General features: G+C 37.3%; 1 protein-coding gene across 1 annotated transcript in view; it reads right to left on the bottom strand.

Annotated features, from left to right (window-relative positions):
* LOC121409663 (protein MTSS 1-like) overlaps positions 1-24358 on the bottom strand; it is a 47403-nt gene extending 23045 nt beyond the window's left edge. Inside the window, exons 1-3 of the mRNA XM_041601573.1 lie at positions 24271-24358; positions 19288-19379; positions 7958-8032 (exon numbers count right to left, since the gene is read on the bottom strand). Coding sequence (XP_041457507.1) covers positions 7958-8032; positions 19288-19372 — 160 coding nt within the window. The 5' untranslated portion in view covers positions 19373-19379; positions 24271-24358. The remainder of the gene's footprint in view (positions 1-7957; positions 8033-19287; positions 19380-24270) is intronic.
* Between the last annotated feature and the right edge of the window lie 2259 nt (positions 24359-26617).

The raw sequence follows: 26617 nt of genomic DNA, 5'->3' as shown, positions 1-26617 counted from the left end.
TGTTACCTCAAAAACCCCTCCATGCATCTACACATAGCTTGCTTTACATGAAATCGCAAGTCTGTCGTTCTACAGCGATAGGTTTGATTGATTTGGCTGTCTGCATTTATGCTAATGATTTAAGTATGTTCATGGGAAATTTTAGACTTTTTCAATATCAGTCAGGGGCATTATTCTTCCTAGTTATGCTCACTCCAAAGTAACTTTTGAATTGAACCCAATGGTAATTTATAAGGATGAATTTGCAACTCAATGTGTATTAAAAAGGGGACTGGGAGTGAAATAGCAGGGGATATGACCCTGCACTTGAGGGAAAAGGCTATTTTGACTTGAATATATCCTATCTTACCTGATTATACCCAATTCATAAGAAAGATAAATAAATCAAGGGTCTGTTTCTTGAAATAATAATGTATCTAACTTCTTGAAAAACCCATACCAACCTCTAATAAAATGTGTTAAACTATGAACTGTTCATGAGCTTTGACTAAAATCATTCCCCATGAAAATAACCCCTGGGTGACAGCCATAGACCTACATTCCTCAACATTAGTGACCTTCTTTCCCTCTCTCAAGATCAAGATGGAGTCTGACATCTGGCGAGTCAGTTCCATGAAAAGGGCTGGTCAAAAAAGTCATCTACCTATAAACAGAGCTAGGTTTTTATTACTTTCACAGCTGAGCATTTAGCAGGTCAACCCACCTGTGTGTGTATGAAGTCAGTTTCAAAACATGAGTCCTATGTTAAAGCCTCTCATATATTAATTGGCTAATCCATATCCCCTCCTCCCCCCTCCCAACCCCCCCCCCCCAAAAAAAAAAAAACATTTATTTCTACTTATATAGGCCTATATCATATGAATACATCTGCCATAAAAATGTTACAATGTGGATGATTTGAATATGTGCTTGGGGGGATAACTTTTTTAAATTTTGCCGAATGGGAATCTAATTTTGGTCTGGATCCAAACAAAAACCAAGTACAATTCTTTTTGGAATAAAAAAAAAATTGCAAGCATGCCCAAATAGCATGAAAATTGAACTGAATGTCATTGAAATCTGGTTTTTAATTTCGTATAAAGTGTTTTATTAAACAGTCCAAAGTAATCAGCAAAGAATCTTGACCAAATCACTTCTACATATACAGTTGAATCAAAACTGGTATTGAGATTTAACCCACAATTAAGCCAATATGAAGAAGGCGGAAACCCTGCAAAACTCCTGTTCACTGCACACCAAAGAACTCTGATTTCTGGGGGCGTTCGAGGCAAACGATAAGCTGTAAATCCTTCTAAGACTTCTGACCTTTCATTTGATACAAAATATGAATATTTTGTGAAGATAAATAGCACATAAAGTTGTCAGTAGAATTAGTGAGAAGTGGAGATCCAGGACATCCCCATCTCCTGGGCTATCTTATTACCTGAAACTCCTAGGCAGCCTTGTTCTCTTCAAAGATCGTCCTTGACATAAATCAACGGCCATGGGAAGAAAAATCTTTGAATATGTATGGGTATCATGAAATAATACTCAATCAGAATGGATTACAAGCTACGTGTGAAAATCACAAGCAGTTTGAAATGTTACAGAATGATAATTGTGATTGCTTGCCTATGAGTGGGAGAAGTGAATTGCCTTTTTACTTATTAAAGGATTTATGATGACTTGATATAATAGCCTTAACACTCTTGTGCCAATGCAAATTGCTCAAAATCAAATCTGCCTACAGGTTTGGTAAAGGATCAATAATGTGATCTTACAATGGAGAATTGAACATTATATTTTTTCAAATGCTGAAAATGTATTTTGAGAAAACTTTTTTATTTTAAGGATACTTTGAGGAAACTTGGCATACTCTCAGTAATTTCTAAAATATTTTTTTAGGGCCCTCAAAACTCTGCATATTTTTCAAACTTTTGAGAAATGCTTGATATATTTCTGCAAATCAAAAAGCAATTGGGTCACTTTATTAGATGGCACAAAAGCAGGGATAGCGATATACCTGATGTACATATAGTAAGGTGGAATACAGCACAAATCTTAGGAAGGAATGTTTTTAGCATACAATATGGGAAGCTGAATGGAGTCGAGTTGAGTCTTCATTTTCTCCGGTTGAAATGTGATTTCACATTTAGGGACGTCATTAGGGGCAACTGAATTTCACAGACCATTAACTTTTATTACTCCATAATACAAAATATTCCTACGCAAGACTACACATGCCTACATCATATGATTTTATATCATCATCATGTCAACTCTTTATCATAAAAGAAATCTGATTTTTTTTAATTGACATTTGGTTGTAGTTGTACAGCAGATGATAATCAACTGAAGAAAAATGTCATATTATTGAATGGAAAAAATACTAATCAAGAAAAAAAAATGTCATCGTAATTGCTTGTAGCACATATGAAGTCTCAAAACACACTTTAAAAATGTGGCAGAATCACCTTGGACTTTCTCAGAGCAGCTTTTATGTGCTTCTCCTTTTCAAGGAATTAATTCCGCCTGGGTCCGCAGTTACCTCACATGGGTTGAATGGATCTTTGAGAAATATATATCTTCCATAAGGTATACATAGTGCCTAGAGTAGGATTTGAACTGACAGCCCAATGATTGAGACACTTATGTGAGAATCAATGGTGCCACAATAAAGGCCATAACACAGACCAGGGGAGAGTTTCAAAAACACTTTTCATCGGTCAGATGTGACAACTTCCTAGATTTGATAGGCTGAGAAGCACTGTTTCCACGAACAACTTTCAGCTAAATCAGGGCAAGTCCTTTGTAGAAATGCTCCTCAGGTCTTTCACATTGGCCATGACTGTAAAAAAACAGTTCTTGTGTGTGAATGGACCAGACTGAACATCCGTAGCATAGCAAAGAGAACAACTGGAGGTGAGAAAAGCTTCATCTTATCCTTCAAGCTAGGATAATGGCCATTGAACAGCTGATGCTGATGCTGATACCCTCTTGGTATCAACAAAAATCCATCCCCCTCATGATGGGATGAATGCTTCATGAGAATACCATATGATCTGTCTGAATACCAGTCATACGACCCAACCAGAACTGCCACACCTCATTGTCTGAGCTCCAGATGATAAGGAGCACACTGAACACTAGAAAAATGCTTGAATATATATGTATTTATAGCTTATTTTCAATTTCGGTATCAAACCAAAACCAAAGAGCCAAATGCAGATTAAATAATAATTTCATTCTAAAAATTTAGAACTCTTGGTCATTTCTGATCCAAGTGTGAATAATCACAAAGTCAACTTTCTGATTTTCTAATTGGTTCTTACAGCTGAGGAGCATTCTATGAAAAAAACAGTGGTTTTCTGAGCCAATCAGCTGCAAGGATTTCAGTAGCTTATGACGAATAGTCATTCAAAATCACTGAATTGTCTCATGAAATGATCCCCTGATTCCCCGGAAACCTGTAGGTCCATGCAGAAACACACCTCAAACTGCCCACAATATGATCAGGTGGACATTTCATAAAGCTGCTCATATTAGTTACAAGAGACATTATAAACAACCAGTGACCCTTTTTTCCGCAAATGATGTACACCTGGGGTCCCGTATCATAAAGGACTTGCAACTCTTGTAACTTTGCCATTATGGCAACTACCATTGAAACCTTGATTATGATTGGCTGCTGAGCACTGTTACCATGGTAATTGCCATTATGGCAAAGTTACAACAGTTGCCTTTATGAAACGGGGCCCCAGATTTTCATCAGTGATGGTTTAAGTTCCTAAGAAAGGGTCACCAGTCATTTATAAAGTCACTTGTAAGTTAGGAACAACTTCGTGAAAAACCCACAAGAGAATAACCTAGTTCAAAAGATTATACAATTTCTTCATCTGACAACATTTAAGACAAGGTGAGTAAAGAACCAAAGCAAAGAGGACAAAAGCCATTCTCCTCTGTACCCTCCAGCAAAATGTCAGACTGAATAGACGAAGATAAAAAGCATTAGCATGTTCATAATGGATAGGAGCATGGGTACCACTGAAAATTACAAACAGACTGAAGCTGCATCAAACTGCAGTTTGCTGACTTTGTTCCTTTTCAATGTTTATAAATCCCTTTTATCGTTTCTGACCCAGAAACAGGGTAATTATTATTCAAGATTTCTTGACCAATATTTGTATTTATTTCACGAAATGATGTCACACATGCAGAAACTGTTGGAATGTAACTTTTACATATTGATTATCTTTTCTGGTGATTATATAAATTTGAATTGTAAGTCTTTAATCTTACCTGTCAGTATCATTTAAGAATGGTGTTGGTTATAGTGTTGGTGACTAAGAATTTATGTAATAGTCTTGCTGTCCAAAAAGTGTACTGCCAATCAATATTGCTTTTCATTTGAAAATTTGGGGGAGCATTTCATAAAAGGTTTTGACAGCGACTTTCACTGACAGCTACTGCAAATGCTTGCACCTAATTGGCTGAGAGCAATATAGTCAGAGAAAATTACTGATTAAAACTTTTCAAAAAACATGCCCCACGTCTTCTACCAGACCCTCAATATTCCACAGAATTTGATTACATATATCTTTATCAGTTTTCAATGTACAAATCAACCTTCATTTTCAATTACCTGGGCCTGTTTCATAAAGACTGTTAAAAATGACAATTTGCCAGTCGATTACGATTACCATAGAGGCAGTGCTTATCAACCATTCAAAACCCTCAGAGGACATTCGGGTATGGTATACTGGGAGGCAGTGTTGTAGTCAAGGCTCAAACCTCCAAGGCCAAGGCCAAGGCCAAGGCTTTAATACCCAAGGCCAAGGCTTCAATAACCAAGGCTGAGGCCAAGGCATGGAAACCCAAGGCCAAGGCCAAGGCCTGAAAACCTCAAGGCCAAGGCCAAGGCCAAGGCATTTCAATTGTACAATATATGGAGAAAAAAAATTAGACAGCAATGCTTAGGCGGCATACATGACACACAGGACCAAATGTATAAAAGGTGTGAGCGAGCAAAATTTTTGACCCTTGTACATTTAAAACGAAAATAATTTCATGATAGATCATGTAGATTTAGGCATAAAATTAAAATAAATATGTAGTTACCTTTGTACATTTAATTATTGTTCTAGGCGATTCACATTGCAATAATTATTACCAAGGCGATCTGATCCTGGCATGCCCATTCTCAACATATGTCTTTCTCCTCTACCTGGGACAGGGAGGCAGAATGTATTTTTTTTTTTTGGGGGGGGGGGAGGTCAAAGCCAAAAATGCACTTACAGTATAAGTCAAAATGAGAATTTTGGTGCAGTTCAGCAAAGCTTCTTTAAGTGATTTCTAATTGATAAGACATACATTTTGATTTAGGCTTTAATTTCCCGCTATAGAAAGCATAGCGAGCAAGTGGTTTTGAAAAAAAAATCAATTTTGAAGTTGTAAAACTCGATTTTGGGTCAATTATGGTGCTAATCACTGTTAAAAGGGCATCCTTGCGAGATGTTGTAATAAGATGCAATAAGAAATGAAATTTAAATATTTCGAGCTGTTTTTGTAATCATGAAAAAGGTGTGCATCTTACTAAACAAATTAACGCGAGCACAAAACACAAGCTGAAATTTTTACTGACCAGAAAAGGAGGCTGTTCTGGACTGCATTTAGTGACTCATAAATAGGATACATAACTCACCAATCAAATAATGCGAGCGCAAAGCGCGAGCTCAAAAATTTGTAATATTCCGACCTTAAAACTAGACATTCTAAGCATTTTTTTTGTAAATTGAATGCGAACCTTACTTAACAATAATTTATGCAAGCACAATCCAAAATTTGTTGATTTTGAAACCTAAAATTTTGCTCTGTATGCCATGCTTGGCCCCTCAAAATTGTTGGGCTCATCATGCCATTGATGCCATAGCCCATTTGGAAATGACGAAATTGAAGTTTGTGTTTAAGTTTACCGAATCTTTTCAGAATATCATTAAGACTTAAACATTCTTGTTGGTCAAAGAAAATAATATAAGGAAAACCTAATGGAATAGAAATCAACCTTGTTATCATTCTTTAGAGTAAGCTATTTTTAAGGTATGAAAATTGTTGTCAAAATTGCAGTCAAATCTGTCAGAATTATTCCAGTCATAAAATCACTATAATCAGTGGCGTACCGTGGGTCACGGCATTGGGGGGCACCAGCAAAAACTTAAAATTGCCTATGAGCGCGCGAAGCGCGCCCAGTTGCCAGGTATACTGACCTAATAGAGATATTTTTATAAGGACAGTGCCAATAAACGGACATGTATCTCACTTGTCAAATAATGCGAACGCGAAGCGCGAGCTTAAACTTTTTGATGTTCAAACCTAAAAAGGGATATTACAATCAATCTTTTGTAATCATGATACGTACCTGTCTCGCTAAATAATAAGAGCGCGAAGCGCAAACTGAAATTTTTGTAAATATTGACCCCAAACAGGAAGATTTTAAGGACTATATTTTAGGAATCTTTTATCTATTAAGATAATACACATCTCACCATAGTCATCTAATGGGAGTGCCAATAAGCGCTTGCTGATTTTGTTAGAATTACATCTAAACATGCACATAAAGCGCTTGTAATCATGATTAACATACCCATCTTACTAATCAAATCTTGCGAGCGCGAAGCGCGAGCTGAAAATTTAGGAAATTCAGATCTGAAGAGGGGCATTTTAAGGCTTGTTTGTAGGAATTCAAGAAGACATTACGTAGTTCACTAACCAAATGATGCGAGCGCAAAGCGCGAGCTGAAAATTTTTGATATTCAGATCAGAAAACAGAAAAAGGGACATTTTAAGGACTCATTCTAGGAATTGATGGAGAGCAGACATCTTTCAGAAATCCACTACTGCGAACGTAAGCACGGACAGGAAATGTTTTATATTAAGACCTTAAAATGGGACAATCACTTAAAGTATTCATGAAAAAGAAGCATACTATTGTACATGTAAAAGAATAACTCGAAGTGCGAGCAAATATATTTGGTAGTTTGGTGTATATATGTTTGGTGGTAAGCGCATAGAGAACTAGACCAGTTATTATGCGCTTAATAAGTATCCTCTATTATTATTATTATTATTGACTTGAAAACGGGAGGTTTTAGTATAACAGGATTATATATCTCGGTAAACAGACAATGGGAGCACCAGGAACAATGAAGACATATATATGCCCTGAGCAAGTTTCATTTATATGAAAGAAGTGTTTCTTATGTAATGTAACATAACATAATTATAACATATTATAATGAACATAAATGTCTTCTTTCCCACTACATTTCTCTTCCTTTCTCCCTCTTTTCCTCCTTTTTTTTAGTCAGCCGATGGGGGGGGGCACGTGCCCCCATTCCCCCTCCTGTAGTTACGCCACTGACTATAATCCTAATCATAATTATTATCATTATTATTGATATTGTCATTATCCTTATTAGTCATGATTACATCATATTACCAATAAATAATATTAATTTTCATCACTTCTCTTTGTTACATAATTATGTGATGATAATTGCAATTGATGGCACTGCTAAGTACACTTACTGCTTCTGCTGCTGCTGACTGGTAGTATTTAGTGTCATTAGATGTACAGAACAATTGAAACATTTATAATTACTTGTATAAAACAAATAAAAGTACAAAATACAAAATGCCTTGAAAAAGCCTTGAAAATGCCTTGAAAATGCCTTGAAATTTCAAGGCTCAAAATCCTCAAGGCCAAGGCCAAGGCCCTGTCAAGGCCAAGGCTTGAATGTTCAAGGCCAAGGCTTTGAAAAAATAGGCCTTAAGGCGCCTTAAGGCCAAGGCCGAGCATCAAGGCACTACAACAATGCTGGGAGGAGCCTTGCCCTCCCAGGGATTTTGGATACATGGGGGGGGGATATCCAGGGGATCGTCCTGTTGCATGTGCCCAAGAATACCTCTTGGAATCACCTACCTTTTCTTGCTTTCTTTTGAAGTCTGATAGTGTCCGAAGACTTCTTCTTGATATCCTGCCTAGCCTTCTTGTACTCTGTAGAAGATAAGAGCGGGAGAAAAAAAGCAAAGTCATAAATATATGTCAGATACTGATACCAAGGCCCCTGTTTCATAAAGCTTGATATCCACAGCAAGTGTCATGCTTCTGTTATAAGCTACTGAAATGGCATTGTCTGAGCGGCCAGCAACATATCTGGCATTGAATTCTATTGAAAGCAAAACTTATGAAACATGGGCTAGAAGGGTTGACAGGTGGAAGAGGGAAATTTGAGTACTAGGAACATCACAAAAGTTCAGATAATACATTCAAGTGTTTCTACTCTCATAGAAGCAATCTCAGATTTTGTCCCAATGCAAGTGTCACTCTTGAAAACAAATAATTTTGAACTTGTGTCTTGAATGTCAAAAAGGAGATCTAAAAACACATCCTTTCGCTCTTCATTTACAAAGTTCTAGTAATTGATAGTATTATGTCACAAGAAAGAGTTGAGGATAAAAAACACCGAAGTAAAGTACTTCAGATATTTGATGATTCAAATATAAATCAATCTCTATTTTTTGGGGGATCGTGGGTAATGCATGACACATCAAGATAATGGCCTCTGCTAATACATCTGAGGCCCATTAATTACTTGACTATGCTTCTCATAATTATGATAACATGCCATGTACATTCAATTGGGTTGCATGTCCACAGAGAAGCTACTATATAAATCTCCTTCCCTCCACCCTGACAGCTCGTCCCTTCTGTCCCACCAATGACGCACTGTTCATCATATGCCAAAGACATTACACGCTTCCCAACCTTTGATGCACGTTTTGAAGGAGGGCGGGCAGGTTCAGAGCACCTAAAATAGGACCAATACCAGACGCCATCTGGCACGGGCTGCTTTTGTCGCCCAACAGCCAAGACAGTTGAAGGTCCGTCTCGGATGAGCGGTCACATGATCATAAACTTGAGACACTTGACAGCTATGGATAGAGAGACATATGTCATTGCGTCCCTTTAGATAGGGCATGGCTATCGCCAAGATATTTCCGCTCTCCTGTAAAACTGTCAAGATAACGCGAGGATAGGAAAAGGAGGCATGAAAATTTGTTTAACCTTCTGTTGTCACTAGATTCCTCCCAAGACATAAGCATCATGCACATCCTAACAATTTTTTTTTGGTGAGGCTCAATTATAATCAGAACCACAGCTGCATCTCGTGTCCCTCTGAAACATATCTGCTACGGCTATAGTGCAAAAGAGCCAGGAAATGTTTCGGAAGGATTGAGAAATAGAAGCCTCATGAAGTGTCAATAGTAAAACATCCAGAGATGACTGAAGATAAAATAACAAAATGAACAAAGTCAGTTCTGAAATATATCAATCAATAAAATAAAGTCAAATATCTTGAAGATTACAAAGCTACCTTTCCAATCAATATAAATGCCTATTTCAACAGAACTTGTTAATTTCAGAGCTATCCAATCCCAGTAGCTACATGCACTTGTAGCAACTGTTTGTAATTTATCAACCTTGGAAGTGATATCAGTCTGCAAATTTTAATTTAGAGCCATAGAGGTTACAATTTGAGATAATCTCTACAGAACAGTAGTCAAAATTCCCCATGGAATTCTCTCACGTGAAACAGTAAGAGAACGGGAGCCCCTCATACCAACGAGATGAGTAAGAAAAAACCCATCGTACTGCTTCATACTATAACACTCTGCATTTCATATTTGTGTAAAACGGATTATACTTTTAAACACGCTTGGATGTTTGTGTAAACTCACAAACTCCAGATAGTAAATTGGTTGAAAGAAAGTTCAATGCTCCTTTCTCCATTGACACAGCTCCTTTTGTTTAAAGCAAAGATTGATGTGGTATCCTTGTCACTGTATACTTTATCCTCCATCGAAACTCCTTCCCAGATAATTGCTCCCTGAAGTCAGTTGCAAATAAACCTTCATTTTTGTTATGCTCCACCCTTCTTTCCTGATTAATTGATACATTGTTTAACTCCTCCCCCCTAATAGGCAAAACTAAGAGTTGTACCCCCAAAATAATAAAAGAAGGACTTCTCTTCTCCGTCTCTTGACGAGAGGACATCGTGTGCTTGGTCTCCCTCGCCATCCCTTTTTAGGGGCTACCATATGGCCTTTGTTGGGGAGTACCTATTATAACAGCTATAATTTATAACCAGCTATATTTCCTACTGTGTATATATCTTATATGATTAGTATTTATCATCATTAGAATAAATGCTAATGAACTATAATCACTGTGTGACAGACTATTGATTTGTCTTGGATCTTGACCTGTAACACTAACAATCACCACGCTACACCACTAGCATCTTTTTAAGTGTTACATTTGGTGGCAGCGGTTAAACTGGGAGCCATCTTTTACCGCTCCGGACAATATTTTGATCTGCAACTGTGTATCATCTTCCGGAATTAACCTTATACTTGGAGCTTTGCTTCCTTATATTTCTGTCTTGCTGTGGTTCTACAGTAACTGTGTTGCTTCGTTATTAGAGTTATATCGCTCCTGCTGTTTTGTCGCTGATTTGAACGCTTTGCTGTTTTTTACTATTACGTTTATCAACAACTACATGTATAAATATTCTTTCATTGGTGTGAGACTTCTTGGAGACGTGTCTTCTATGGGTGTATCATCATCTCGCTCTGTGCTACCATATTCTTGAATTCTTCTCATCTTGAGCCGTTAACCTCCTCTATCATTCTACCCCTGGATTCCATCACCGCTCAAGTGCTGAACTGGATGCCCTTACGATCTCCGTCGGGTCTCCAACACCTTCATCTTTTTCATCATAATTGTGGTCCTCATTATCATCGCCGTTGTCAACAGTTTCAACGTTGCTGTCATCTTCTTTGCCACCGGCCTCAACATTCATGTCTTCGCCGTTCCGTCATTATCGTCATCACCGTCGTCATCGTTCGCTCATTACGGGTTACAGTCTGTACTTCTCCATCTATTCACCGCTGGGTTGCTGACATTCAGGAGTGATAAAGGGACTCATCACGTCACATCTTCTTCTTTTGTTGAACTGTAATTCTTTCCTTTCGTATAATTCGAACTTTTGGACACTTGGTGATCCTTCAATTTTGTCTTCGTAGAATATAAAATTATATTGTCCGATTTCTTTTTGGACATTGGATGGGACTGTAGTCTATATCAATTTTAAGTATTTTGTGTGATTAGGAAGTGCTGTCGCCTATCTTTCTTTCGCCCATGCATGTAAGTCTTATTTAATTTTTTGTTTATTTTGTGTATAGAAATTGATTGTATCTTTTCTTGGTAGTTTTATGGCCCATTAATGGACCCGTTTGTACTAGATCACATTCAATATCCCACAACTCCTCACATTACTGTTTGTTTTGAAAATTCATCTACCCCAATTCCAGCAGCAATCGACCACAGACTACCAAACTCTTATATTAGCAAATACCTGGTTGATAACCTACCCTGTCTCCAGGGCTCACCAAAAGCATTAATCTCTCCTGAAGAAGCTCTCACTCATCCTTCTAGCATATTTGGTTGGATATTTGCCTCAGTCCGTCCTGAACTGACTTTGTATAATATATCATGTACATTTGATGTGGTTGACACACCTTATTTTCATGTTATTCTGGGGCGGGATTTTCTCCTACGCCTTGGACAACATGAACGCCTATCTCCAGCCTACATTCCGAGCCTTAATGATTATTTAAGCCGAAGTATCCCCTATATACCATGCGCTGTGATAGATCTGTTGAAGTGTATAGTCGACGGACTAGTACATCAAAAGGAAAGCGTTAACAGGTCATGTGATCAATCTGACCCTGTCCCCTCACCTCCATGTATAGAGCTCCCAACTGATACCTCTCTTACCCCTGATGACACCTCATCTCAATACCTTTCTGATTCTGACTCCTCTCAAACATCCCTTCTATCTCAACGTCCTGATCCATGTCATTTCGATGAGACTCCCCCTCTCTCTGACGTCCTCCCTGACACTCAGTGTGCATCCATAAGATCCATTACATCCCCTCCTCCTGCACTTCCTCCTCTCCCTCCCCCAACACATTGCATCATCATCATTGATACAGAGGATGACATTAACCCTGGTTTGGACGCATGTTCTCCACCTCTCCACACACCTGTGTCCCCTCGGCTCACTCCTCTGGATCAGCCTTTAGCCCCTCCTATCCTCACTCCTCCCCTATCAACCCCATCCTCACTTGAGCCTCAACGTTTGACCCAACCGCCCCTTTCCCATTCCTGTATATCTTCCGACAGTCTTCTTGTACCATCTCATACTCCACGAGCTACTCCTCCTCTTTCTCCTCAACCTCCACCCCCTCCCCCACCTCCTCCTCTTCCACCACTCAATCCTGGTATTCTATCTCCACCAGTTCCACCAACACAGGATGTCCTTGACAATGACCAAGGTTTGTGTCAAGATCTTGATCCTGTTACTGTCTCTCCCAAGGTTAATGGTCCACCTAATCTATCCCCGGCATTGTTTGGCAAACTCGATGTGAACACCTTGCTTAATCTCCATGAATCTAAATCCACCCACTCTAGCATTCAAGACAATGTTACCCTACCTGATACTCCCAGTTTCTTGCCACAAGCAAATTATATCTTTGATTCCCTTTGTCATCTCACTTCCGTCATTTCCCCTGACCCACTCCCCTTATCTGCTCTCCACCATGGGTTTACCCCCCTAATACTCCCTCATGGTCCTGGTCCCCCTCTTATCCCATGTTATTGATTACAAAATGATACTTCTGAATGATGAAAATTGAATTGATTTGGACCACGATTTATCCTGCACAAATGTTCATTCTAATAAGTTCAGTTTTAAGTTGCATCTACGTGTACCTCTGTATAGCCTATTTTTGATAACGAATTTGTTTAAATCTAAAGCAATTTTTACACAATTGGAGCAATGATTATGGTCCTGGTAATTTGGATGACTGGCCACCATCTTAATGCCTTGATAATTATTCTTCTCTTTCATAATTCACAGCGAGTTTTTCGACATGTTTTGCTGTTAAGTTCGTTGTTTTATCATACTGTCTTAAACACAAATTATATTTTTCCGTTTCATATGGTATATATTATCGAACGAAATTAACCTTTCTCTGAATCTTTCATTCTTTTGGTTAAATACCCCTAAATCCCTCCTGATCAATTAAAATATGTTCACTCTGTTTTCAAACCTTGCGTATGAACTGCACTTAGATTATAGGTTACTACATTATAAATTTGGGCACATTTTCTTTTCAATTATACGATCCTCAAATTTCGCAGACTTTTTCGTAACTAGTGCAGCTTCATTTTCATAAGTTGATGTTTGGTTCTTTCATTGTATTAGTTTTGTGTTCCTATTGTAGTTTAGTAATGTCTATTTGGTTAAGTGATGTATTTGCCCGTTTTATTTACCTTTATACTTACTTACTAATAGTAAGTTACTATCATGAATATCGTTATCACATAAGCCTATAATTTAATTTTGTTTATCGTTTCATACTGTTAATGTAGCTTACCACAATTCACATTCATATTTCGAACATAGTTTACACAAGTTATTGTGTATTTTACATGGTTTCCGAATACTGGATACATTTTGCACATTTTCGCAGAACAGTAATACCTCTTTTATGTTTATGGCTGCTCAAATTTCATGCCATCATCAATTTCATTATAAATTCTTTCAAACTGCTACAACATCCTAATCGGTATGAAATGTACATAATGTAAATATTTTGTTTGTATCTTATGATTTCTTTTTTTCTGTTATCATTTATGCCACATTAGTCATTTCCTGTAAATTGTCAGTTTATTCCTTATCGTTTTAGTTTTTTAGTATAGTATGCTTTATTCCTTCACTGTATTTCTCTATTTCACATTTCATGATATCTGCTCATTGTTGGTTCTAACATGCATAGTCAATTTGCAGTTCAATTTTGTTTGAATTTAATATTAAATCCACATTTTGTTTTCAGATCCTGTACAGTCAAAATATAGTTTTGGTTGATAACGATAGATTCTTGGTATTCATTTTTTTTTTCCCACTCTTCAAGATATACAATACTGCACTGAATGTTTTTTATTGCCAGTGCTCAACCACTGTCAAGCCAAGGACTCGTTTAGTGAGAATTCCCTGGTCAGACCTACCGAAATGGGTGCTTATGATGACATATGTGTTGCTAAATTGCAAACCATAGTCAATTTTTTTTAGATGCATTTCCCTATTCACTAGTGCAAAGACAATAATACCAGACTTTGTTTCTCTTTCACCATATCAAAACTATACATTGACTTTAATCATATTACTGTTTATGTTTAATTGATTTCACATATTCTCGTGAATAGATGTATTCCTTTTGATATTTGGATAGTATTCCAGCCCCATTTATAATTTTCAATTTGTTTAGAAACGAGGACGTTTCTTTTAGGAAGATGGGTCGAATATAACACTCTGCATTTCATATTTGTGTAAAACGGATTATACTTTTAAACACGCTTGGATGTTTGTGTAAACTCACAAACTCCAGATAGTAAATTGGTTGAAAGAAAGTTCAATGCTCCTTTCTCCATTGACACAGCTCCTTTTGTTTAAAGCAAAGATTGATGTGGTATCCTTGTCACTGTATACTTTATCCTCCATCGAAACTCCTTCCCAGATAATTGCTCCCTGAAGTCAGTTGCAAATAAACCTTCATTTTTGGTTATGCTCCACCCTTCTTTCCTGATTAATTGATACATTGTTTAACTCCTCCCCCCTAATAGGCAAAACTAAGAGTTGTACCCCCAAAATAATAAAAGAAGGACTTCTCTTCTCCGTCTCTTGACGAGAGGACATCGTGTGCTTGGTCTCCCTCGCCATCCCTTTTTAGGGGCTACCATATGGCCTTTGTTGGGGAGTACCTATTATAACAGCTATAATTTATAACCAGCTATATTTCCTACTGTGTATATATCTTATATGATTAGTATTTATCATCATTAGAATAAATGCTAATGAACTATAATCACTGTGTGACAGACTATTGATTTGTCTTGGATCTTGACCTGTAACACTAACAATCACCACGCTACACCACTAGCATCTTTTTAAGTGTTACAAAACCTTGCTTAAACCTGCTCCATCATTCCGTCTTACCAAACCTCTTATCCAGTGTAATTCAAGTTGGCATCGAGGCATACGTTTAGACAGATGTCGGTTAGAGAAGAGATAGAGTTTCTCTCATCTATTGCTCTAGTGGTTTACCCTCAGACCCATTAGGGTGACTCAGATGAGGCCTGGGCCCCTTGGAGGACATTCATGGATCTTTAGTAGATATTGAAGTCGTAAACTGTCAGTTCTTTAATTGTTGGTTCTAACAAGGGAGGCCACGTGGTGATTTCGCACCCCCTGCCCCCTAAAAAAGATTTCTTTTCAAACTGGTGATTTTCACCTCCCCTGCCCCCTCATCTTTAGCAGTTATTAGAGAAAGTATAGGCTAAGGGTTTTTTAAAATTTTAGTGCATTTTTTCACACTTCAGACCGATTTTCATCACTGCTTCATCATTGCTGATATGGGCACTCTCACACAGACCCTCCCCGATAATGATAATAATAATAGATAAACATGTTTAGCACAAAGTCTATGTATAAAGTGCTTATTCTTTGGTGAATTAGTATCTAATAGTTTGTATCTAATCTATTAGTATCTAATATCTAATAGTAGTATAATTGCACATGTTATCGGTAACTACCTATCTGTTTTAGATAATTAAAGTCTTATGATAGCTATGAGGACACTGCAATGATCGTGATCAGCCCCCCCCCCCCCCTATTTTGGGTATATAAACATATTGAAGGCAACCTTATGATAACCTTTCCCCCTCCCCAATATAAGAAGAGAAAAAAACACTTTCAGATCTATTATTATGTATGTATTAATGTATTTAAGAAATTAATGCTTTATTTGAGCAAGAGAAGTGTTTGCCCTAAATTTTGAATTCTTGAACCCCTCTTTAATCTCTAAAAAAAATTAGTACATGAAATGGTTCCTGCATGGAAATTCGAACCAGCCTGGGAATACATGTAGCTTGTTCAGCAAATGAACTATATCATTATAAATCTTTCATCATTAATCAAAAGATTAGGCCAGATGTCTATACAGAGATGATAATCTACTCCCTTTCGCACCAATGAAGCCTCTATATATTTCTAGCACTCACAAGTTGAGAAAACTAACTAAACAAGCGTTGAATCAGTTTCCACTTAGCATCAAATTAAAGCATTTCGAGGAAATACAAGTACGGGTGTGGATTATAATAGATGCTCTCCAAGGCACTTCATGAGACGGATACTGTTCCTATAATAAGATGAAATTTTTTTCACGTAGGTATTGACTCTAAAGTAAACCAATCCCTCATGAATACTGATGACATATAATTAATGCAATTGAACACACTGTGCAATTGTCAATGCCAATGTTGTGTTAACATTGTTTTATTGTTTTCCATCATTAAGGGACCGATATTACCATTCTTTCAAAAATCCCTCTTTATGACCACCAACCACCTCCACCTACACAGGATCAACCAGGGAACTACTGCACAATAATGGTCTAATCCTCAACAATATAAGTTAAACTTTTCTCTAATTCCCCACCGTAATTAAAGCTAATTATGAAAAAATAAAAATGAAAATGCAATAACACAGACGTTATGTACTGGAACAAATGCATTTGAATTTCTATGACTACAGACACTAAAATCTACAGCAATCAAGGGAGAGATCCTTCTATGTGGAATCTCTACAGTAGAAGACCTGGCCAAAATACACCATGAAACCATGGACCTACTAGAGTTGAACATACACTTGAACTATCAGTCTACATTTTCTGACATACCCCTTGAAACGTACACTCGAGGCACCAGTCTGCATTTTAACGCCTGCCATCTTATATTCCACCCATGTGCTAATGCAGCCCACCTTACACCATCCCCTCCTACTCCTCGGCCATCACACAGACAGCATATGGGATGCGCTAATCAAAACAGATCCCTACCACCTCATGAGGATTCTCCTAATTTCTGGTTTCTTTCACACTGGAAGAAAATCATCCAACGAAGCCGGAACAAACCACTATTTTCTGCCAAGTAGGGAAATATGGTTTACAGGCCAGAGAGCAGTCATGGGAGATTTAAAAAAATGTTGTCAGTGCATACAAGCACCAGTAATCCTCCATATTCAAAGTTGTATTTCTAATCACTTTAAGTATGAGAGAATGCAGGTTATGTTAGAAAAAACTGCTCATTTTTTTTGGTAACGATAGCAGATACGAACAGTATTGCAACATGCGATTGTTGTACATGCGTTGATTGATTTCAGCTCAAATAACATGCTGCAATGTGTGTCTTCTACAAGTACTTGTAGGCCCCCATAAGTAATATTACAATTCTAAAGTGAAATTCTAAAAATAAGTGGCACCTATGGCCCGCCCCTGTAAGTAGTTATCTGATCAGTATACCCTGGCACTACTTCTCAATATAACTTGTTGATACATGACTCCTAAATTTTAACTACAATTTCTGATTTGCTTCACTTGATAATATTAAAAATAAACAAACTATTTATATTTGGAGAAAGACTAACGTAATGAAATATGTCAATGGTCAACGGTCTGAATGGACCCCATTGATATCATTCTCAATTGCACATCCCCGTCTCCCGAGAGATAACCTCAGTGATGAGAGAAAATGTTCAGGGAGTGAGTGTGACACATGGTATCACTCCATAATTGGCAATTTCATTTCCAGTTAGAAATGACACAAAGCCCTGTAAAATTGATGCAATCCCTGCATAAATAGACAGCATTGATTACCGCGACTACAAGAAAACATTTATTCTTCTCATTCATCTTGGCGCTGATTATAGGTCCTTTGGGGATTATTTTCTTACATTTGAAATAACAATTTGTAGAACAGCAATTAAAGGGCAAATTAACCAGCAGCTGTATAATAGCTCCACCTCAAGTCCTCAACTCCTCGTATCTAGCCAGGATCATTACCCATAATGCAACATTCTGTGCAGAGTAGTCTTCTGATATCAGCACATTTAATGATAACACACAAATTCACCACTCGATACATTCATATCATAACTACTATACCAAGTAACAAAACAGGTACATTTCCTCTCCCCCCCAAAAAAAAAATGATTCCCTACAAAAATTAAAATTATAGGCTAATGTATCCTCTGGAGTACTCAGTTACATCAAAGGTATATTTTAAGACTAGCCATTTATAACAGTTCAGTTCACTCCCCTTTAAATTTCCTGTCATCTTTCCAAACTGGAAGAAAATAATGAGTTCTCTCCCAAACCCTCGTCCAACCTCAAATAGGTTTTAGACCAACTAAAGGTGGCTCATCTAGAAAAAAGACCGACTTGTTTTGCACCAAGGATGCATATTCCCCCTACCCCACCCCCCCCCCCCCCCCCCGAAAAAGGAATGTTCAAATAGGCATGTCCTTGTTGTGTATATTTCTTCCATTATTCTGTTTACAGTAATCTTGATGAAAAATTGAGAGACCTATTTGGCTTACCATAATTTCAATTATTTATAAAAGTCACAAGTAACTTTAAAGGTCAAGTGCACCACAAAATTTTTTTTTTTTGCATAAATAGAGAAAATTCAAACAAGCACACTGCTGTAAATTTTTATCAAAATTGGATGTAAAATAAGAAAGTTATGACATTATAAAGCTTCACTTATTTTTCACAATAGAATTAATATGCACAACTTGGTGAAATGCAAATGAGAGTTCATGATGTCCCTCACTCACTATGTCTTTTGGTTTTTATTGTTCGAAATATTCAATATTATAATTTTTACCTCAGTGACAATGAGGACCAACTTGACTGAACCATAAAATGTTAAACCAATGGTAATTCTTCATGTTCAGGGAGGAACAAAACTTTGTTTCAATGGACCATGAGGAGAAAAGTAGAATATTTCATACTTCATATAATAAAATAAAAAGGAAATAGTGAGTGGGTGACATCATCAGTCACCTCATTTGCATACCAACCAGGAGAACATAACTGTTTTATGAAATTAAGCTTAAGTATAAAATATTGTAACTTTCTTATTTTACATCAAATTTTGATGAAACTTTCAGTTATGCTTGCTGGATTTTTCTCTTTTTATTCAAATCAACTTTTTGTTGAGGTGGACTTGTCCTTTGATATGAGCTGCTTTATGAACACACACTCACCATCCTCGATACATACCTTTTGCATGATCCTTGTCAAGTTGAACTGTAACCTTCTTCCATTCTTCTGTCTTATCTTGAAGAGGGACCACCAAATATTCCATTATTGAACTTCACAAGGAAAGAACAAAGGAAGAAAAAAAAACATGGAAGAAAGAACATCATTAAATTATTCATAAACACACCATTCATATAATAATAAAATATTATGTTCATAAACCATAAATAGAAAGTTTAATAACAAATATTTTATTTTTCCTATTGATCGTTAAGTTTTGTTCTACTCTTATCTGCTATGTAGCTCCCTTGTTCTCATAAGACTGCTTCAGGTTTCGTAAATCATTTTTTACCATAAAAAACGAGTGGAACTTCCCCACATTAACCTGAATCACATCTAACAATCAACTAGAATTTAATTCGTCATGCGGACGAATTAGGTGGTCTGTCATGATTTGTCATTCAGTGTCGGCTGATGTATGAAATAAATCATTTAGATATCATTGATAATCTTGATCGTAGACATCCTAAGAATAAGTTTTGACCATTACTAAATGTGATTATTGATGTGGTGATGACAATCGTCAGACATACATCTTCAAACAGATACATACAAGATAGATGATTATACCTCACGGATCAACACGGCAACGCGGCATGATCCGGGGAGGTCGGGATAGTTTTGCCCCAGATGACTGTGAACACGGCATCAACACGGCAGCTTCACAGGATCTACACGGATCATGCGGCAGAGCACGTCGTCAACACGGACCAATCAATACGTCAGCAACACGGACCTACACGTCAGCTACACGGACCACCACGTCAGCAACACGGACCTACACGTCAGCAATACGGACGAACACGTCAAATGCGTTATCCATTAAGCTAGCATATTCCCCATAGAGATTACACGTAAGCAAATTTGAGAATTACAATTCCAATTTTGCAAGCGAAATACAGGCATGATCCTGGCATCTGATCAAAAAATGGTGGGCACATTTGCGAAAGCTTAGAATCTCAGCTACAACATACTCAAAGCTCAGGGAAAACTGACAAGAAAAAATGGAGATATGGCTCACGAAATAGAGGAATGTCGAATCTAGTTTTGAGAAAAGGTCATGTCCCATAGAGATTACACGCAAAATACATGTGATATGAAAAAAAGTAATTATAATCTGTTTTATCTTGCTAAATTTCAACTTTTATACTTTAAATTATCATAAAGGATCATGTAAGAAGTGGCAAAAAAGAAAAAAAAGTGGAAAAAAAAAATTCATCTTGTTCACCCCAGGACTCGAACCCGCGCCCTTTAAGAAGCAGTCAAAGCCACGATATTCCCCATAGAGAATACACGTAAGCAATTTTGAGAATTACAAGTCCAATTTTGCAAGTGAAATACGGGCATGATCCCGGCATCTGATAAAAAAATAAAGGGCACATTGCGATAGCGCAAAATCTCAGCTACAACATACTAAAAGCTTAAAGAAAACTGACGAGAAAAAATGGAGATATGGCTCACGAAATAGAGGAATGTCGAATCTGGTTTTGAGAAAAAGTCATGTCCCATAGAGATTACACGCAAAATGAGGAAAAATGACATGCCTCTTTTCATCGCTGTTTTACGCAATGATGCGTTTCTCAAAACGAATATTCATGTTTACTAAGGAGAAAGAGTACATTCTAAACTACAACATATCGAAATCTGGGCGAAAAAACAATCCATATTCGAGAAGTTACAACCAAATTTGCATAAATTTGATGACGTCATTTTTGAAAAAATGAAATTTTTAGTTTAGGCGCCATTTTGATGACGTCACGATATAATTTAGGGACAATGGTGACATGAAATCAAATGTACAACTCATACTCTATCGATATATCAAAAAAAAATTGGGGGTCAATGGACTATTTAAAGAGCTACAGTGAATTTTCAATAGGCATGTTTTTGCCCATATATGGCCTATAGTGAGAGCTCGCGCGCACACGTGCTGCAAACTTTAACGGGTGTTAATTTCGTTATTAATGGTCGTAGAAGGTTGATCAAGGTATCAAATTGTTCAGAACTTTATCATCAATGAAATGATGTAAAAAAAAACGGTGTTTTTGCACTGCGTTAAGGCATTACGCGCGGAAACGCGCGCGCATGCGTGTGCGCGCGCAAATTTTCGAAATGCTTAAAATGATCTGAAACGTACCCAAAAACTTTTATAGGCCATTTGGAGAATTTTTTTACCTTTGACGCGCGCGTACGCGCGCGTCATGACCTTTACATGACCTTTGATGACATTGACAGTTGACCCTTGACCTGAAGTTAATGTCATGTAAATATTGTTGATTTTTTATAATTGATAATGAAGATATGATAAAATGAAGAATTTTACAAAATGGCGCCTAGATGACGTCATCATGACCTGATGACCTTGAAAAGCTTATTTTGACGTGTCCATGACAGATCCTATAAATGACATTAAATTCAATGAAATTGATTAAGTCTATTTTGAGATAACTTGGCGACAAGAAAAATCCGTAAAATTAAATAAAGAAATAAATAAATAAGAAAATTCTAACGAAATTAAGAGGTGATCTGTCAAAGACAGACCACCTAATTAAATATGGTCTGCTTTAACTGTGATATGCTGGGCAAAGAGAAGGCAGGGGGTTACAACCATAACAATGCTATTTCTGCTTTCATTATCCAGTTATAGCAAGAAGGGAGTTCATTGCTAAAACCCTTGTGGATCTGAGGCACATTGTCAAAAAGTTATGATCAAATGCAACATGATTTTCACTCAATAAGAGACCTGCACTCAATTATTTTGCTCTTGTTAAATGCAATTCTTTCTCCAACTGACCCCTGAACACATTACATAATATATGAATGTGACTTAAGAGCATTGTAACTTATGGTGGATATAACTAGGAAGTGGGGGAAATTTCAAAGAAGAATTAAACACTTTTCAAAGAGCGAAGCAATAAAAACCACATGTGTTGCTATGTAATTGCAGCACATAAATAATCTTTTTGTTGGGAATACTTCCACTGCTTTACAAAAATAGCACCCAAACCAAATTGGCCCAAAGGCTTGAGATGGATTGGTAACACTTTGAAAGGGAGATATTGAATTGGTTTTGATGACAGACATTGGTAGCTTTAACTCTCCATGACCTTCTTGGCCATGGGGATGGCATCACTTGATTAATTAACTGTTGCATGGCAACTAATTGACGGAGGACCGTTTCCGACACGGCGGCTACGGTTCATCTGCCCACTGGAGGAAATGCATTCAAATAGCTGTCAAATATTGATACCAGGGAGGACCAGGTAGTGTTCACATTCTGGATTATGGAAAAGGTATGTGTTCACACTCAGAATCATGGACCTGGGGGTGTTTCACAAAGACTGAAGTATGACCTAGAGTCCCACTCAAATTCTGACATCTACATGATACGCAACATGCAATCTTATTGATCAATACACAGTAGTGCACATTCTCTTGGCATAATCGGACCAATGCGGTCATGCCTTTTATATTGCACGCAACTAGGCATTTAAGTGCGACTCCAAGTCATACTTAAATCTGTGTGAAACATCCCCCTGGTATGTGTTCACACTCTGGTTTACAATGTTTGCAGCAGGCTCTAAATACATTACCAGAAGTCTGAGCTCCATCTTATCCTACCTCCAGGAAACCTGCAAGTCTTTTTCATCTAATCTCAATATTTCAGCAAAAAAATAATGGAAACATCAAAATGGGAACAGGAAGGAAGTCTGACCTTTGTTCATGAATAAAAATATGTTTTGTTTATCGACTCTTCCATAAACGCACATATATCTCCCTCAAACATGAATAACATTGTAAAAATTTAAGAGCATCAAATCAGAGCAATATTATATCACGTCTGCAGTTGCAGCTGCGATTATCAAGGACCAAGAGTAGGCTAATAAATGTTTTGAAATGCTGATTAGAAGACTGAAATGCAATGTTAAATGCATCCAAAATTTCTTCACTCGTAAGTGAACCTATCACTGAGGTCTTCTACCAATGATATAATACACACAGTCACCATTAAAGTAGATCCACAATAGTCCTTGTTACTATCCTCTATTGAAAGACGGGTAAGATGACTCGGAAAATTTTTTGTAAAGATGTTTGGTGTCTGTCATACTTAATAAAGGGAAACATTATGTAGTCTTTCAAGGGAAGCCACTGTCCCAGTCTGACAACTTGGGCAAGGTTTATTCAATTAGCACATAACTCGATCTTGTTACGCTATCTCCACTTTCTGCAGATTGGCAAAGCACACACCACAAATTACTTGAATGGTATCTAGTTTGGTTTGCCATCAAAACATGGGTTAGATGTTGGATTGTATGGCTTCCATTAACTTCATATATATCTATGTCTGGGACCTGGGAATTGCAGATTTATTTGCTTTCTAGTTTGCCAGTCAAGATTTACTGTGCATCGGAAGAACACAGCTCCCTAAACCGAGGAGACTAAATACCATAGTGGCCATTTAGCATTATTAGATAAAAAGGTTGCCATTTTCACACCTGTGTGGTTCAAGCATGCATAATACAGCAGACTTGACTTGAATCAATTTGTGTGAGAAGCTTCATTGTATAGATAGAAAGCCCCTTTAAGTTGAAAATTAGAGGGTGTCAAAGTGGTCAAGGTTTATAGGCCTTACTGTCAGATCTAATTCATTTTTTTAATCAAATTAAATTTTCATTGATAGCATAACTTTTTCCACTTTGTGGAGTATGGAGATTTTATCAGTCAATGAATTTAAAACCTGAATGCATCCATGCAAATTCGATTAAGATCATAATTGGTATTCCTATTGTGAACAGAATACAGCTTTCAACCACATCGGTTCATAGGATATTTTAGGAGTGCAATTATTATGACGATGCTGCCTCTACTTTCTCTTTAAGACTGCAAAGCTTGGTCAATGTGAATATGGCCTTGCAGATTTGATTAAGATTGCAATGGGTATACCTTGAGAAGGACTTGAGCTTGAGTTCTATTGATTTGTGTCGAAGGCAGAGTCGTGTCAGGGAGGCTCCAAGCTCCTTTGATGCACCTGTAAAGACAGAAATAAAGAATAAAAAGTGAAGGTTATTCATTACTGGAAGATAAGATTTCAATTAAAATCATCAATGATAAAATATCGATTATATCTCTATCTTGTTTATTTTCCCATTATTATCATTAATTTATAATTTAATTTGTGTACATATATCATTTTTATTTTCCTGCAGTCTTGGAGGCCCATTGGTTATTCATAGACCTGATTATGGTGCTAACGGAACAAAAATATATTTGCATTTCTTTTCTTACTATTTTCTTTGTTCATTTGGGGCCAATGCAAGGATGTGAAAATTTCTCACATCTATCATACATTACCTTCCGAGGGAAAATAGGCAATTTCAAATTAAATTAATGAATTTATGCACATTCCTTTGCTATATGTACCGTAAGTAACGGTGTATTAACCGCACCTTTTTCTCGGCGGGATAGAAGCAAAAGTTGGGGGTGCGGTTTATACACGGTGACGGGTCTGAGCCGGCCCGCCGTAACCCTTCCCGTACATGTACGATGTCTGCCAGTTCACAAACACATCGAGTGGCCGGGCGTAGCCGCCCAGGCAATGTCGTTTAGAGGGGTATGAGCCGCGGGTAATAGGAAGCGACTACCGGTATTACGATCTTAATTAAATGTTGTCCATAACAAACGCACCCACCTTCATGACACTAATTTTGACTTTATTCTCGATTCAAAGTAGTGAGTTCCCTGGCTAATTTAAAAGAGACGCCAAGCATACTCGGTAATATTTTGTCACGATGAGCGAGAGTTGAATGAGCTTAGAGATTGCGTTGTAATGTGGTTATAGCGCGACTTAAGCTGGCGCTATTCAAAGTCCCGTTTCGCGCCAGCTTTTTTTTTCCTTCCTGTTTGCTTTTCATAAGATACCATGTAAACCACGCACGAGGGAGACGGCATGAAGCCGTAAAAAAAAACTAGAAAAAATGTCAATTTCTTTGTTTCTTGAACCTTCCTGTATTCCCATATCCAAAATTCATGCTAAGACATTAAATTTCTGAAAATGGTAGTGAGGTTGTGATGCAAGAAATGTGAATGTTTCTTCCTCCTACGCTGGGAAAGACACATCATAATTTGATGTACTGGCATGACTGGTACTGTATCGTAGTTTGCAATGTAATAGCAGTGCTGTGTGTGTGCGTGTACACTGTGACTGTGAGGTGAGTGAGTGTGTAAGTTGCCAATATTGTCCGGATTGTTCTTTCTTTCTAACATTTGTAGATGAATTGATAAAGAACAGCAGATTTCCGCATACCGGTAATCTCTTTGGATACTTTGAAATCTTAAAATCTTAGATTTTGTTTCTTCGTACCTCAAATATGCATGTAAATGTAAGATTTTTTTTTTTTTTTTTTTTTTTTTTAGTCCAAAGTTGGGGGTGCGGTTAATACACCGTTACTTACTGTAAATAGAAGAGAATGTGAAGTCCTTCTGAGGTACAGATCAGGTGATACATGAAAGATATAACTGTACATGTACTTTTAAAAAAATCAAAGTATGATTACATGTACACCAGTGACTGAAGTTAGTAGCTATGCAATGGAATTCACAACAACATTGTAGAATTCGCAACTACACTTCAATTTCAAATGCTATCTTCCACCAACTTTCACTGGGAATAATTGAAGCATGAGTAACGTGTAAACTGTCAAAATTCTGAACGTCAAGACTCAGCCAGGAAGATGCTTTGGTCACATGAGAAGTACTGGAGATTCAAAAACTGTGATTCCTCTACATTGGCAAACAGTGGGAAAGACTTGACTCAATTCAAGCATCTACTAATTCAGCATTCATTACAGAAAACGTGCTACGATGGATCGAATACGTGTAAATGTCAAAGACGTGGATGAGGCTATTGCTTTTCTACATTTTCTCATGAAGTGTATATCAATACCTAGAATAACACTCACTGTTTAAAAGCTGGTCTTGTAGGAGGAGAGGAATGTGAATTAATATGGCACTAATGGGAGAGGAGAAACTTTCCTGCTATCTCTGAGAAAGACATGAATTCTTTTTTTCTTTATCAGAGATGAATGATGGTGTGAAAGTATATCACCAAGATCGTAACGTAAGGAACTTTGAAAGCAAAGGAAGCACTAAGAATTCCATTCACATGATTAATCTAATCCTAAAGTCCCATTTCACATGATTATTAATCTATCAGACCTTCCCTTTTTACATGACAATAGGCCATCCTGTCTAAACTGATTTCCTACCCTTTCAACTCATCACATTGCCAATT

Source organism: Lytechinus variegatus, chromosome 2 (assembly GCF_018143015.1).
Source record: "Lytechinus variegatus isolate NC3 chromosome 2, Lvar_3.0, whole genome shotgun sequence".
Lineage (NCBI taxonomy): Eukaryota > Metazoa > Echinodermata > Echinoidea > Temnopleuroida > Toxopneustidae > Lytechinus > Lytechinus variegatus.
This window is presented reverse-complemented; position numbering and strand designations above follow the sequence as displayed.